This window comes from Sciurus carolinensis, chromosome 4, assembly GCF_902686445.1.
Source record: "Sciurus carolinensis chromosome 4, mSciCar1.2, whole genome shotgun sequence".
NCBI lineage: Eukaryota > Metazoa > Chordata > Mammalia > Rodentia > Sciuridae > Sciurus > Sciurus carolinensis.
In genome coordinates, this window is record NC_062216.1 from 14803994 (window position 1) to 14821851 (window position 17858).

Here is a 17858-nt window from a genome sequence, read left to right on the forward strand (position 1 = left end):
GAAGTCTTTTCCTATCAATGGAAAACATTTTTTTTAACTGTTGAAGTAACAAAATTTATATAAATTTTATCAGTGTTCACATTTTAATTTCTTCTACCAAAGAATGGAAAACAAATCTTTTTAACGGTAACATGATCGCTCCAACATTGCCAGTTTCATTTTTACCTCTATACTGAAATAGCCTCTGTCCACATAGTCACCCAGAAAGAGGTAGCGTGTGTTACTTGGTGATCCCCCTACTTCAAACAACTTCATCAGGTCAAAGAACTGTCCATGAACATCACCACACACTAGGCAAAAAACATATAATGTAAAGTGAAAATTTACGTCTTAGAAGAAAAAAGGCATTACACCAACAGGAATCACATTTTAACTAATTTAAATCACATTTTGATAGGATTGCTATGTAATGGTAGTCAACATATTGATATGAAATATTCCTACTAGAAATGTTAGGCATTTAAAATTATATTTCTTCAAGGAATAACAAACAATGCTAAGACAAAGACTGTCTCAAAATTCACAGAAAAAATAATCACACCACCTTTAAGTTTGTAACCATTTCTTAAAACTAGCTCAAATCTAAATGTAACCCTATAAATGCTTTTCATACCAGTGATTGGAGAATCCACTTCTATCATGGTATTCTCTTGTCTCAGAATGGCGGCCCCATCATTAATTATCTTCAAGGCTACTTCCTCTTCCACTCGGCCTTCCTTTACCAAATGGTTTTTCAAAATATCAACTTTAGGTTTCCCATTCTCAAACACTTCCTTCAAAGTAAGCCGTTTGGTTGGAGGAAAGGGAACAGCTAGAATGAGAAAAAAAAGTAATTTAAAATGCCTAGATGTGACAAATTAATTTTGATAATCACCATAATTTCACATCCACAGCCCCAGAACTATGTGGAAAAAAATCTAAGCTACTATATATCACTATATATCAATGACCGATTCTAATTTTAAAAAAGTTCACAATTTGAGCTGGGAATGCAGCTCAGTGGTAAGAATGCTTTCTTGCCTAGCATGTGTAAGATGCAGGGTGCATCCCCAGAACTACAAAAGAAAAAAAGAGGGTCAAGTCAAAAGTCAAAGTCATTTAAAACATTTGTGTGTATAAATATGATATTTTATACATAAATGTGAACAACTTGAAGGTGGTTCAGGAAACAAAAAGTGAAACAAGGGACTAGATGATATGAATATCATACCTTTCAATCTATGAAAACGGTATTTAAAATGAAACTGGTTAAAACAAATGGAAGAAAAACAATGTTTTTTCTTTTTGGTATCGGGGATTGAACCTAAGGGCACTTAACCACTGAGCCACATCCCCAGCACTTTTTTCTATTTTATTTAGAGACAGGGTCTCGCCGAGTTGATTAGGGCCTCACTAAATTACTGACTTTGAACTTGCAATCCTACTGCCTCAGCCTCCTGAGCCACTGGGATTATAGGCATGTGCCACCTCATCTGGCAAGAAAAATGATTTTAACACCAAATTGGCATTTATTTCTTCTACAGAATTGAGCTAATAAAATGATATGTTGTAGAAGTCTGACTCCAGTTTCTGATCAGGGCAATCACAGATACACACTTTATTCTTAAAAGGTAGTTGCTCTTACTGCATTGTACTACCGATAACAAGGAGAACACTGAAAATGAGATAAGAGATCTGAAAAACATCTGCTGTAGTGACAGAGCATAAATTTCAGAAGAACAGACACAGTTCAGGAAGATGGTAAGTTTGAGGCCAAGAGGCCAACCTGGGCAATTTAGGGAGACCCTGTTAAAAAAAAAGTGGTGTGGGGGGCAGGTATGTAACTTAGTGTTTGCCTAGCATCTAAGATACTATATCTCATAAATGACCGATTCTAATTTTAAAAAAGGTCACAATTTGAGCTGAGAATGTAGCTCAGTGATAAGAGTGTGTTTTCTAATTGTGTTTTCTAATCTGGAAATGCTAACAACCAGTACAACATATATACATATAATCCCAGCAACTCAGGAGGCTGAGGCAGGAGGATCACAAACTCAAGGTCAGCCTGGGCAACTCAGCAAGACCCTGTCTCAAAATAAAAAAGGAAAGTGCTGGGGACATAGCTTAGTGGTGGAGCACCTGCCTACCAAGTATGAGGCCCTAGATACAATCTGATACAATCCCTGGTATTACACACCAAAAAAAGACTATATTTTACTTTTTTCCCCTTCTTCAGTGTTAGGATTCCACCCCAGCCTAGCTCATATCTTCTTCTTCTTCTTCTTCTTTTTTTTTTTTTTTTTTTTGTGGTGCTGGGGATCGAACCCAGGGCCCTGTGCTTGTAAGGTAAGCACTTTACCAACTGAGCTATCTCCCTAGCCCCCAGCCTAGCTCATAGATAGGTAAGTGCTCTAACGCTGAGCTACACCCCCAGCCCCCAAACTATATTTAATCTAATTCCTTGTAGATGATTTCAGAAAACCAACAGTCCTCTGGAAATGCAATTCAAAGACTAGACAAGTGGGAGATTCTACAATGAATCAGTTCTCTTTGCATACTTAATTTACCATTTTTTGGTTTGTGCACTGTGTTTCGGTACTGGAGCTTGAACCCTGGACCACTCACATGCTAGGTAAACACTGTGTTACATCCCTGCCCTCCCACTTTTTTAACAGGGTCTCCCTAAATTGCCCAGGTTGGCCTCTTGGCCTCAAACTTAACCATCTTCCTGACCTAACCTTGCCAGTAGTTGGGATTATAGGCATGCACCATCATGCCAAGGTCTCTATGGTTTTTAAATTTTTATTCTCAACTTCTGGCTAGCCCATCTACTTAATCCTGCAATGAAACCCGCTTGTTTTTAATCTTCTACTTTCTAAGTCAAAGAAACTAGTTTGTTGTAGTTTGCCCAACAAACCAAAAACAAAATGAAACCACATAAGCCCAAAAATGTTGGAACCAACAACAAAAGTACCATAGTACAAATGGTTTCAGAAAAAGACCCGCAGGTATTTTTATTTTTCAATTTCTATTAGTGGTAACACTGCTAATAAAAAATATTTTCCCTCCAGTACTACTCAGTTGCAAAGAACAGTTTACAAAATAAGAAACTCATTTTTTTGTTACCCATGAAAAAAGTAGAGGTGACAACATAAAGAGCTCTGGAGGAGATAATTCAGAGAGGTTTACTTAAAACAATTTACTTAAAATAAAACAAACTCTGGGTGGGGTGGTGCACACCTAGAGTCCCAGCTATTCTAGAGGCTGAGAAAGGAGGATCATAAATTCAAGGCCAGACTGGGCAACTTAGTGAGAATCCATCTTAAAATAAAAAATAAAAAGGTCTGGGGAGTGGGGATGTAGCTCAGTGGTAGATCACTCCTGGGTTTAATCACCAGTGCTCCCCCCAAATGAAAACCCCCTACAAGTTAACAAGTCACTTAGGTAAATGAGAACAAAAGCAAGGTTGAAATGAATCAAGAGGATTGTGCCCAGCTAGGAGAAATGAGACAGCTGAGCCAGGAACACTAACAGGAATTAGGATTGACTTGGAACAACAGGCCTAGCAGTAAATTCCAGAAGAGTCCTAGGTTTTCAGGTTAAGGGGGGAAAAAATCTTCCAAATCAGAGAGAAAACAATCTCCACCTTTAAAAGGGTGGGTCCCCCCTTGCTCCAGTTAATCCTAGCTATGTTTGAAAGCCTCGAATTCTGTCTCCCTTCTAATAGATAGTTCATGGTAGTATGGAAACAGCTACAACCCTGAGAAGACTAAGGAAATCCAGCCAAGTTTAGTCATGAACAAAGAAATGACCAGACACTTCTAATTAAACTTTAAATTGCCATTTTCTTAAAATGTGTCACAGATACGGTAACCACAAATCCTAGTGTGCCTAGCAAGATACTCCTTACTGCTTCTGTCCTGATGTGATTATTAACAGTGACCCCCCCCCCTCCACTTACTCTCAAGTACCCTCATTTAAACAACCTAGCCAGGAACAACATCCTTCTGAATCAACCGAGGTATCTGTTTAAGAGGTATATATTCTCAGGGCTGCCTCTCCCTCTGGAGACTGCCCGAATTCTCCCTTGAGTGCCTATTCCTTACTTTACCTGAGAGGCATCTCTCTTTTGAGATTGTCGTCCACCCCCACCTTCTCCCTTGAATATGTATATGCTTTCCTAAATAAATCTGTCTGTGCCTTAGAGGGGGAAAGGTGTGTATTTTTGAATCTCAGACCTGTAGAATTAGGAACTTTGGGGATTCATCCAGGATCTGTAGTTTTACAAAATTCCCCAGGTAATTCTTGTGCACACATACATGTCTTAAGAGTGAAGCAGAAAAACAGTCAGAGGGAATTGAAGTAAAAATGCAACTAAGCTCAGCAGATAATCAGCAACTTCATCCACAGCCATCGCTTGGTCATATTTTATTAGGGTTCACTTCCTTTCCCCTAGTCTCTACCATTCGGATATTTAAAAGTCTAGTTAATTTCAGGGACTGTAGTTTGACACCCCTGAATGATCACATTTCTCAATAAATGTCCTTGTGGCTCACAGCCTTAACTCTGCTGGTGTGTTGAGACTACACATCAATCCCTGTTAACCCTGCATTGTTTTGGCTGGGAAGGGCTGGAGTTTATCAAAACACAGTCCTACACTAAAGATGGAGGGAGAGTGGCCCGAAATGGTACACCCGACAGCATCAGCTCAGGCACTGGTACCAGTGACTGTACCTCACTCTACTCCGTGCTGTGTTCAAAGCTACCTCTTCGGAATCTCTTCCCTGATCATTTAATCTAAACAAAACAAAAGCCTCCTCCTTTGTTACTGTCCTGCAGAAAAAGTTTGAAACTTTGAAGTACTTATTTACTATAAGTACTTAAATACTATATACATGATCATTGTTGAGACATATAGAAACTAATCTGAACCAGACAAAAATTGTTGAATTCAGCACTAAGCAACTCAGTGAGGCCCTCTCTCTAAATAAAATACAAAAAATAGGGCTGAGGATGTGGCTCAGTAGTTGAGTGCCCACTCCTGAGTTCAATCCTTGGTACCCCCCCCACAAAAAATTGTTGAATTCTACAATTCTGCTATCAGAATTGTAACAAACTCCTGATCAACCTTTCTTCTTAAAATTCTTTGCCTCTCAAAACTCCTGATCAACCTTTCTTCTTAAAATTCTTTGCCTCTCAAAAGTGTGGTCTGAGTTGGTAGAGTGCTTGCCTCACATGCACAAAGCCCTGGGTTCAATCCCCAGCACCACAAAAAATAAATAAAGTGTTATCTGAAGATCAACATGAAGCTTTTCTGAAATGTAGAACAGCACGGAAATGAAAGCATTTTAACAGAAGCCTGAGACACCCATTCGGACTAAGCCACTGATTCTTAACCCTGATGGCATATAGAATTACCTACGAAACTTCTGAAAATAGGATGCTTCTTTTCATTTTTAGAAATTCTGATCCAATTCATTTAGATTGGTGATCCAGAAACTGGTATTTTCAGAAATCTTTCCAGGTAATTCTACTGTGCAGTCTAATATACAGAATGAGAACCATCACTCTAATTTAATCACAATAAATGCAATTTCCCCCTAATTTCATTCATATCATTCTCAATTCTTGTTTTCCTCGGCCCATCCTTCTTTAACTCTACAGCTGTACTATCCAATAAGGTAGTTATCAGTCATGTTTAAACTTAAATTTTAGTTAATTAAAGTTAAATGAAATCTAAAATGTAGTTCCCCAATTGCACTAGCCATATTTCAAGTGCTCAATAGCTTCATGTGTCTGGTAACTCACATACTGGAGCCCACAAGTCTAGAAGGGCACTTCTACCTTGCAGGAAGCTCATAGACTGCACTGCTCTTTAGTATCTACCAGAAACCCAAGCATAAAGAGTTAATCTGAGCAAAGTGAACCAGTACGGGAAATTGAAAACACACACAAAAAAAGCACATTATTTAAACAGAAAACTGAAAAGTGTAAAAGCAGCTAAAATTAATAAAGTTCAAGAATGATCCAAGGGTTGGGGGTTGTGGCTCAGTGGTAGTAGAGCATGTGCCTAGCATGTGTGAGGCACTGGTTCAATTCTCTGCACCACATGTAAATAAATGAATAAAATAGAGGTTTATCAATATCTTAAACACACACACACACACACACACACAAAAACCACAAAAAACAAAAAGCATCCTGGGTTCAATCCCAGCACTGACCAAAAAAAAAAGAAAGAAAGAAATTGAAACCATAGTTTTAAAAGGTAGAAAACTGGGGTGGAGGTTACCCCAAATCAATTTCCATTAACATCACCTATTAAGCTAAATACAGACAGCTAAAAGCTAAGCATTACTACAGAAAGGTAAGAGTAGCAAAATGTCATTACTAGACAAGCTTTCCAACTTGAGCTACCAAGAGTAAAGCTGTTAAGAACACTCTTCTACGTGTCTTTCAGAGAACATGAAGTACTCATTTCTCTGTGTCTACACCTAGCAGAGAGGCAGAAAGATTATGGGACAGGTGCTGATTTTCCCACAGTTCACAAAGTGAACACACCACTTCATACTCACACCACTGAGATGTAGGTTCCAGTATTCCACCTCCTGGCCAGCACTGGCGGAGCTCCTGTTAAATTTTATTCCCTCACAGCAAGTGACTACCTGTACCTCTTCAGGTTCTAACTTGCACTTCCCTATGAATAGTGATGCTAAACACCTTTCCACTTGTAACTGATGGCCATCTGGATGTCTTTTGGGGGGACATGCTTATTCAATTTTTTGGTCATTTAAAACATTTGTTTGATTTTTTTTTCACTGATGCTAATAAATACTTTCAAATTTTTTTTAGTTGAAGATGGATACAATACCTTTATTTTATTTATTTATTTTTATGTGGTGCTGAGAATTGAACCCAGTGCTTCACACATGCTAGGTAAGCACTCTACCACTGAGCCACATCCCCAGCTCTGGTTAACATTCTTTTATATCCTGGGTATATGTTCTTTACTAGATATGAAAACATTTTAGTTCTTAATCATCTTTACTTACATAAGCATACAATTGATTGTTTTTAATAATCTATACAACAATTATTCAACTTTCTTTTTGAAAATATAGACATGTATGCATCATAATTTATTTAAACATTTTCTTACAGTTGCATAGACTATTTAAAAATTTTTTATTTATTATTATAAGTTAAACGGTCATGAACATCCTACTTATATGTCTTTGTCCAAATCTTTGTTTCCCTATGAAAGATTCATAGAAATTACATGTATTAATTTTCTTCTACTATGTAGCACATTAACCCAAAACTCAGTGGCTTAAAACAATAATCTTTTATTATCTCTCATAGGTTCTGCAGACCATGAATTCAGACAGGACACAGTGGTGCTGGCTTGTTTCTGCTCAACATTTTTTTTTTTTTCGGAGATGGTGGTGGGGACTAGGGATTGAACCCAGGGGTACTTTACCGCTGAACTAGATTCCCAGCGCTTTTATTTTTTATTCTGAGACAGTGCCTCACTGCTGAGGCTGGTCTCAAACTTGCAAACCTGCCTCAGTCTCCAGAGTCCCTGGGATTACTGGTATATGTCACGAGACAGCTCTGCACCCTAAATTCTGGGGCTCTGCTGGACACTCAACAATCCCAAGCTAGAACTATCTGAATGCTGTCTCTCTTGCTCACTCATCCAGCAGTTAATGCTGGCTGTTGGCCAAGGCTTAGCCCAGGTTTTTTATGAGAATACCTGCATGTGGCCTGTTCATGTGACTGAGTTCCAAGGACAAGCATCCCAAGAGAAAGAGAGTCAGGAAGCAGTTATATCTTTATCTATCTATTTATTTATTAATTAATTAAAGGTATTGCTACACTGCCCTGGCTAGCCTCAAATTTCAGGCCCAAGTGATGCTCCTGAGTAGCTGGGTCCAGAGTACCACTACCAATAGGAGCTATGTCCTCTTTACACTATAGCCTCAGAAGTCACCTCCCAACATCCCAACATACTCAACTGGTTGAAACAGTCACAAGCCTACCTAGGTTCAAAGGTAGGGAAACAGATTCCACCCATTTATGGGAAGAGGCAAAATTTTGTGAAAGCATATGAGATTAGGAATGCTACTGGGGCTATTTCTGGAAAGCAGAAGCTGTGATACTTTATTTAAAAGGTTGGGGCAGTTAAGTTACCAATGCCTCCATTCATACCTTTAAATAAGAGCCCATTTTAGGGCTGGGGGTAGAGCTCAGTGGTAGAGTGCTTGCCTAACATGAGTGAAGCCCTGTGTTCAATCCCTAGTACCAAGTACCAAGCAAAAAACAAAAACAAACAAAAAACCCATTTGCTGGGCACAGTGGCACAGCCTGTAATCCTAGCAGCTCGTGCCCGAGTTCAATCCACAGTACCAACCACCCCACAAAAAAAGAACCCATCTTAAATGGGCTACATTATATTTTGCAAGCTATTATCAAACGAAATGGGAACATCAGCTCAGTTATTACAGGCAAAATATTAAAGAAGATATATTCCCAAATTTCAAAATAATTTAGGGTGCCATATTAGAAATTACATAAGTATTTTCTGATTTGCCAGTGGTAAAAAACAACTTATGATTCTTCTTTCTAAATAAACATAAAGGACACAAATGTAAAAATGACAGACTATTGAGGAAAAGCATGAAGTTTTTATTTATTTATTTATTTATTTATTTTTTTCGGTGCTGGGGATCGAACCCAGGACCTTGTGCTTACAAGGCAAGCACTCTACTGACTGAGCTATCTCCCCAGCCCCAAGCATGAAGTTTTTAAATGTTTGATTTGAAAGTAAATTTCAAGGTTCCCATTTAAAATGTCCAGCAACAATGTCTTGTCTCAGGGAAGAAGGAAGAGCCAGTGGAAACCTACTGTCCTCAGTTCACCCACAGTCATGTACCAGGTGCAGTGAGAACTTGGCTATCTGGGAGTAAGTCCTTCTGGATAGACAATAGAGCTTTTTTTTTTTAAACCCGTTCACTAAATATCAATTATAAATATAAAATTAATATATATAATATGTAAATATAATATATTAATATTAAAATTAATATATTATATACAAATATAATATGTTGATTTTAATTAACATATTATATATTTTAATAATACATTATATATAAATATAATATATTAATTTTATTTTTAATTAATATATTATATATTTAATCAATATATTATATAAATATGATATATTAATATTAATTATAAATATTAATTATATGTGTGTATATATGTATATATCCACACATACATACATACATAAAACTTTTAAAGATGTGTTTTTTAACTTAAAAATTTATATATGGCACAATCATTGAAGCTATTTTCAAAGGTTAGGCTATGAAAACCTATTAGGTGCTGGGCATGGTGGCAAATGCCTATAATCCCAGCAGCTCTGGAGGTTGAGGTAGGAAGATCGAAAGTTCAAAGCCAGCCTCAGCAACTCTGCAAGGCCCTAAGCAACTCAGCGAGACCTTGTCTCTAAATAAAATAAGAAAAAGGGCTGGAGATATGGCTCAGTGGTTAAGTGCCCCTCAGTTCAGTCCCTGGCACATACACACAAAAAAGAAAACCTATTAGGTGATAAATAATATGTCGAATACCTCATATTTAATATTATTAGTGTACCAGTGTTAACTCTAGTTACAAATAAACTCATACAGTGTAATCAAAATCACAACTAAAAAAATGCATTGGAAAATACAGCAAGGAAATATTCAAGTATTAATGAGAGATTCTAAATTATTTTTTCTTCCTATATTCCTGTTTTTCAACTTTTCTTCAATGATTCTCTATTCCTTTCATAATCAGGAAAAATATATTTATATATTTAAGAAGTCAGCATATATCTTTATATGTGTTCTACATGATTATAATGACATTCTAAGTGAATAATAAAAACTGGAAAAATGAGGAAAGTATAAGCAAGGGTGCTTGGACTACCAATGGCATTATATTTCCTATCTTCTTTGCTTAATTTCAAATTTTTATAGACTTTTTAAAATGAAAAGTAAACAGATGCCAGAGGGGAAAAATAGTCAATTTCCTTGGGAATCACTTTTCCTGTTAATCAATTTTATACTTAAGTAAATATACCTTTTCTCAAATCAACAGCTGCAACACAGACCAACTCTAACCAGTAACATTCAAAAATTTAACCTCAAATTTAAGGTATACTTACAAAACACCAAGGGTTACTAAAATGACACAGGAAATTCTGTGGCTTATGCTTAAGAACAGTTTTAAAATGCTGTGGGGTGGGGAGGTACGTACCCTAAGATTCCTTGCCCTGGGATACATACAACTTCTCCTAGTTCTTCCATCAAACACTGCCCTGAGCTGAGGATGTAGTTCAGTGGTAGAGTGCTTGCCAATCATACGTGAGGCTTTGGGTTCAATCCCTAGCCCACTAAAAAACATTCCATGAAGGAAACCTGCAGATCCCAGATCAGCCTATGAAGGTTGACCTGACCTGATCACATGAGACTTTAAAAAATCTGGACCTAGAGGTCACATAGGGGTTAAGACATCTGCAGGCTGGGAAGGGTCTGCTGTATGAGTTTGCATTACTGGCCTGAAGACAGAAGGGGCCACAAAACAAGGAACACAGGCAGCCTCTAAGAGATGAAAGTGGCTCCTGATCAACCAACAGCAAAAAATAAGGGCTTCATTTCTACCACTGCAAGGAACTGAATTCGGCCAATAACCTAAATGAGCTTAGAAGCAAGTCCTTCACCAGAGATCCAGATGAGAACTCAGCTTGGCAGGCACTTTGATCTCAACTACAATTGTAATTCCATCTTTTCTAAGCTAAGCACATGCTATACCACCGCGCTACCCTTCAAACAAATGCACTTTTGGTACACACGAGAAAGCAACACTGACTGCCCCGCTTAGAACTGAAACAGAAACCACAACTTATGAGTACTCTGACTCATAAAAGAGATAAACTAAGCAAACCAAACCACAAGGCATCAGACTATCTAAACTCAAAACTAGATCCTTCAGATCTATATGTTCCAAATAAGACTTCAGGCAAATTAATTTAACAGTAACTCAGCACAGACACTAGATTTTATCTAAAGTTAGAACAGAAGTTCTAACAACTCACCTGGTTTACAAATTCTAAGTAATGCTTTCCCAGATTACAAACTTCCAGCATAAAATCTAACAACTGCCTCTAATCTAACAGTGCCCAATGAGTACTGTTTCCTAACAGTCCATTTCCTAACTTCCTCCCTTTTTATCCAAACAAATTAAGTAAACCTAACTTTTTAAAAATGTAAAAAATCCTTTGATCAATGGGCTTTTAGGACTGAATTTTGCACTAAGATTCAGCCACACCCCTTGCTTTTGGTGAGAACCACATTTACAAAGAAGTAGGCATAACTGAGACCACTTGAGCACCCTGCTCAGGATGACCCTGCATACAATGAGTGAGCCCCATACTTCTGCTGAGCATACTTCTGTTGGGCACTGCAGCATCAAAGACCACCCTGTTCCTGAGTGAAATCTGGCTTCTCCCTAACTAAAAGGAAGTTCACAGAGAGAGGGCAGACAGGAGCCTAGTAAGTCCATCCTCCACAGGCTGGCAAGTTCAGATCTCAAAGATCTGTCTTTGGGCAAACTCTGCCTTAGTCTTATAAGCCCAAGAAACGTTTTGTTCAGTTCTGTCTGCCTGAAGCTGTTCTTGGTGGATGACAGTTGGCCCTTGGTGTCACATTGGGTCTTCTAGATGTGTGATTGCAAAGGGACTGCTCTCCCACCGGCTGTAGGTAACGTGGAGTTCTCTCAGGCTGTGTTTCCTCTGGGCCTCTCTTGCCCACTTCCTTCATATTTTCTGATTATGAGTATAATTCAATAAACAGCATGATTTCACCAAGGAAATATTAAAAACTACAAATGGCCTCTTGGAGAACTTTAAACAAGTTTTTAATTTATTTTTATTTTTTCTAGTACTAGGGATCTAACCCAGGGGCACACTATCACTAAGCTATATCCCCAGCCCATTTTTTAAAATTTTACTTTTAGATAGGATCTCATTAAGTTACTGAGGCCTCAGTCTTCTAACTCACTGGGATTACAGGCATGCCCCACTACACCCAGCTACTGTTAAAATCTTATTCACACCTAGACATTTTTGAGTTTATTCTAAATGGTCATTACATAATACAGACCTTCAGCACTTTAAAACTTTTAAAAAGTTGTAAAGGATTACAAAAATTATTAGCTTTGCTTGGCATTCTCCAATTTTTAAATTAATCAAAACTTTATTTTATTAAATTTGGGTTAAAAGAAAAAATAAAACCCTAACAAATCAAGAGAAGCTGGGTGTTTCTAAGTTAATCACGAATAAGTAAAATAAGTTAACAATAAATATGCTTTAGTGGGGCTCAGGGGCACACCTGTAGTCCCAGTTACGGGGGAGGCTGAGGCAAGAGGATCCCTTGAATGCTGGAGCTGCAGATCAGCTTGAGCAACATAATGAGACCCTGTCTCTAAAATAAATAAATACAATAAGAATAAATAAATTGTGCTTCAACATTTGGGTGTCTTTTAGGTTAAATATACATTCATGTATAAAGATTGACAGTAAAAATATTTTATATCTTGGTTTTTAAATAGGCTTATACTGATGAAATTCATAATACACTTTACAGGATAAATGAATGGAAGGCCTGTATGTGTGTCAGTGTCCTCTGTTCAATGTCCTTACTTCAGGATAATCAGTGACTTAAATCCTTATAAAACTGATTATGTACTTTACTATAATAGGAGATTCCACTTTCTTTCATCTGACAGTGCTGGTTAATATAATAAATTAACTAAAGCCTACAGTCTCATCAACCACAAGTGGCTTCTGCTTCTTCCTTACATTCTCCTAAAGTTTCCAGTTAAAGATTGGGAATTGAGTCTTGTGGATGATACTATAGAGAGCAAATTATTCATGCATATTGCTAACATCATTGCTATGAAGAGACACTGTGGCTGAGTCAGGATTTCTATAACTGCTTTGGTCCAGAAGCAGAACACACTGTGAACAGACTATTTACATCCAAGATCACCAGAACACATCAGAACCTCCCAACTGGCTGATGCTACTGATTACCATGTACTTTGCAGGATTTTGTCTTTTATCCTTTTGGTTGTTTTCTTCTTTCTCCACTGGTCCAAGAGTTTAGACTGTTAATAAAGACCCCTTCCTTTACTGCTAATAATATCAAGACCTTTACTCATGACAATCTCCAAATATTGGATGTAACTCAGACACTTATAAATGTGAACAATCCATTTCCAAAATTTTTTTTTTTTTTTGCGGTACTGAGGATCGAACCCAGGGCCTCGTGCTTGCCAGGCAAGCACTCTACCGACTGAGCTATCCCCCCAACCCTCCAAAATTTAAAAAAATTTACTTGGTTACCAAAGGAAGATATCACATAGGTTTTGAGATAAATGGGACATTATTTTCATTTAATAATAATTCTTGCCTGAGTTTCTATCTTTTGCAGATTCTTACTGTGTTACCTCCAGAATCTTCATACCAACCAATGCAATAAATGATCATCTAAGACATTTAAGAAAGACAAAATGGCCCAGTGCTTTAAAGGTCAAAATATCTATAATTGACAGCTTGATAAACAGTCACAACCTAAGAAATAAAGGACAAATCTTGCTTCATCAACTCCCCTAAATGGGAAATCCTCCAGTTTAGCAGAATGATCAAAAGCAGAGATTGAAAACTGAAACAGAAACTACAAATTGCTTACAAATGCTCAGAAAAATACTGCTTGCAAAACAGATAAACAGAACCAAACCAAACCACAAAGTATATCACAGACTTTCTAAGCTAAAATCTTTAAAAAATACTAGCTCTCCAAGACATAAAGGTTCTAACCCCACAGATAAGATAACCTAACAGTAACTTCTCAGGGATTCACATGGACTACAGGCAAAACCACTGACTATTCCAATAACTCACCCCAACGATTCTAGCCAATCCCTGACCAGACCTCCGACTTCCATAGACCCTAACATCATGTATCCCACAACTAGTGACAGCTCCTAAAAACCCTTCAAGGCCTCTTTATAAACTCCCTCTTTCCAAGATGCCCCACAGCTCTTCCAGTATATATCACTCCTTCCACAGCAGGCTAAATAACTGAGACATATTTTGAGGCACAGATGTGTTCCTAGTGGTCTCTAGTGTGGGCTTTATCGTGTCCAAGGCAGAGAAATGCTGACTAAGGGTTAAAGACAGGAAGACTTCTTGTTAAATCACCTTTTCAAATTTTGTACCATGTTACATATTACTTATTCAAAAAGTAAAATGAAAATTCTATTGCAAATGAATCAATCTATAGTAATACTATCCCTATCCGATCTGTCTGGAATTCACTCTCGCTGGCTGTTAGCAGACAGGAACATTCACTATCTACTTCTACAAGGCTAGAAAATGAGCTAGCAATTAGGGGTGATAATTAGCTTTATATCTTTTTCTCTTTAATTTATTGTTAAAAATAAACCTTAGATGTGGAGCTATGCTTGACAAAATGACTCACACAGTGCTATAAATAAACTGAGATTTTCAAGCTTTTTAAAAACTCTTTTGGAAAGTGGCAAATGAGTATAACCCAGCTACTCAGGAGCTGAGGCAGGAGGCTCCCAAGTCTGAGCCCAGTATGGCAACTCGGTAAGATCCCACTTCAAAATCAAAAAATAAAAAGGGCTTGGTATGGAGCTCAGTAGTACAGTACCTCTTGGTTCCATCACCAGTACCACCAAAACAAACCAAAAAAAAATTTTTTTTTAATTTTAAAAAAGAATTTACAAAAACAACAGCATAGTAACCATACAGTATCAACCATAAACATTCTGCTCATCTTTTAAACTACTCTTTGAAGATTTTGCTAAATCAAAAATACTACACACTCAATGTAAAATTTTTTTTTTTTTTTTTTTTTTTTTTTTTTTTTTAATTAAGAAGCATAGAGCTGGGGATGTGGCTCAGTGGTAGAGCACTTGCCTAGCATGCACAAGGCCCCAGAGGTTCAGTCCCCAGCACGACCACCAAAAAAAAAAAAAAAAAAAAAATTAAGGAACACTAAGGAAAAATAATAACCACCACAAAAACAAATCTCTTAAGACTCCTACCAGGTAAATATAACCACTTCTAAAATATTGGCATATGTTAATATTTTTTAACTTATTTATTTTGATTCATTGTACACAAATGGGGTACAACTATTGTTTCTCTGGTGGATTTTTTTTTTTTTTTTTTTTTTGCGGTGCTGGGGATTGAACCCAGGGCCTTGTGCATGTAAGGCGAGCACTCTACCAACTGAGCCATATCCCCAGCCCTGGATAATATTTTTATATAATCTTTTTGATTTAGTAATAAACTATTAATATTTTCTTATGCCAATATTCTCCTACTATAAAATTTTCAGAGGTCAGAGTCTCACAATGGAGATAGTATAATGTTGCTATTAAACACTGTGGTTATTCTGTTGTTGTTGTTTTTTTTTTTTTTTAACTTGTTTTGTTTTGTTCTTTGCTAATACGAATAATGTGTGGCCAGGTACAGTGGCATAAGCCTATAAACCCAATGACTCTTGAAGCTGAGGCAGGAGGATCACAAATTCAAGGCCAGCCTCAGCCACTTCCAGAAGTCCTACACAACTTAGTGAGACTCTGTTTCAAAATAAAAAGGACTGGAGATAAAGCTCAGTGGCAAAGTTCTCCTAGGTTCAATCCCCAACACCCCCCAAAAAAGAGTAATGTGTGTATTGTGGATAGCTCAGCAAAAAAGCATTAGACTAGTATGCACAAGACCCTGGGTTTGGTCCCCATTCCTTAAAAAGAAAAGAAAAAGAAAAAAACAATGTGGCAACAAATCTCTCCATTCACACATCTATAAGCAGATGTTTATTGGCAACTTGAATTTATCCATTTATAAATTATCTATAAACATACTTTGCTCACTCTCCAAACTTAAGATTATAGTTCTTTAAATAAAAGATGACTAAAAATACACCCATATATTCAAGCTGGCAGTAATCTTGTTACATATATTGCAAATATTTTTTCCCTAAAGGGTACCTTTTAAAAGGAGGGATTTCAACTCCAGACAATATTTCAAAGCAAATGTTATCCTTCTAAAGCAAATTACTAGTTACTGATCTCTAGTTCAGTCTCCATTCTTCTTCTCCCAGACTTTTAATTCAATTTTGGAGTAGCCTATTAACTGCAACTTGTTTTGATTTTTTGTTTTGTTTTGTTTTGCAGTGATAGGGATTGAACCAGGGCCTTGCACTTGCTAAGCAAGTGCTCTACCACTGAGCCACATCCCCAGCCCAGCTTCTTTCAATTTATTTTTTATCTTACTTTTTGTTTGTGGCACTGGGGATTGAACCCTGGATCTCACATATGAGACAATAAATACCACTGAGCTACACCCCCAGTCCCTGCAATCTCTTTTCAGCCAAAGTAAACCACCTATGTGAAATCCGAACTTTTATAATAGCCTCCACAACATTTTTTAAGTAGGGTTTATTGAGGGACTACATGCTGCATCCACTGATGTGCTGAATTTGATAAGCTTTGACACATGTTTGCATTTGTCAAACCACTACGCCAATCAAGTAGAGAAACATTTCCATCCCCCTCAAAGACCCCTCTCTCCCTTTGCCTCCAGCATCAGACAATCATCACCGGTCTGCTTTCTGTCACTGCAGATTCATTTGCACTTCCTAAAGTTTTATGTTAATGGAACTATGTAGTATGTGTCTGGCTTTTTTCACTGAGCATAATGAATATGTGATTCAGCCATACCTTGCATGAGTCAATAGTACTCCGCTATGAGGATATACCATATTAAGATTATCTATTGGATATCTCCTGATTTGAGCTACTGTAACTAAAGATGCTATAAACATCTGCGTATAAGTCTTGTGTTTTCATTTCTCTTGGATAAACACCCAAGCGTAGAATGCCAGGATAGTATGGGAAGTGTATAATTAACATACTACGAAACTGCCAATTTTCCAAAAGCAGTTACACAAATTTACATCCCCACCAGCAGCGTACCAGTCACTTATATATCCCTGCCAGAACTTAGTCACTGTCTTAATTTCAATCATTCTCACAGTTGTGTAGTAGGATCTTATTGGGGTTTTAATTAGCATTTCCCCAAAAGTTAATGATGTTGAATGTCTTCTTGTAAGTTACTGGCCATTTATATATCTTCACTTGTGACTTATCTGTTTAAAACTTTTGCCTATTTAAAAATTCTGCTGGTTTTCCACTTAATAGCGAATTATAAATTACTTGCACATTCTAGATATCAGTTCCTTGTAAGACACATCTAGTGTAAATATTTTTTCCAAGTCTGGCTTGCTTTTTACTTTTCTTAATGAAACATCTTTAGAAGAACAAGATTTTAATTTAATGAAGTACAATTACCAGAGTTCGTGATTCATGCTTTTTGTGACCTAAGAAAACTGTGTCTACTCCAAAGTCACAAATATTTCTCCTCTATTTTCTTTTAGAAATTTATAAAAATTTAATCTCTCCAAGACCCTACCTCCTAATACTATGGCTTGGGGGTTAGGATTTCAACTTGTGAATTTGGTAGGGGCACATAAACATTCAAACGATAGTAATCAAACAGTCATTAACACTTTTTCCTCAAATAGGAGTAATATGACATAGGTTAGAATGAAAACAATCTCTCTGAAAGACCACTAAAGTCCAAACAACAACTACATAGGCATAACACACAACAAATAGCATTCATATATAAGATATGCCATGGAAACAAATGGATTTTGTATAATTTTAGT

At 37.1% G+C, this 17858-nt stretch overlaps 1 protein-coding gene across 3 annotated transcripts in view; it reads right to left on the bottom strand.

Annotated features, from left to right (window-relative positions):
• Positions 1-17858, bottom strand: part of Ppp3cc (protein phosphatase 3 catalytic subunit gamma) — a 76120-nt gene that overhangs the window by 45867 nt on the left and 12395 nt on the right. For all 3 annotated transcript variants that reach the window (XM_047548972.1, XM_047548971.1, XM_047548974.1), the window contains exons 2-3: positions 614-811; positions 166-290 (exon numbers count right to left, since the gene is read on the bottom strand). In XM_047548972.1, coding sequence (XP_047404928.1) covers positions 166-290; positions 614-811 — 323 coding nt within the window. The remainder of the gene's footprint in view (positions 1-165; positions 291-613; positions 812-17858) is intronic.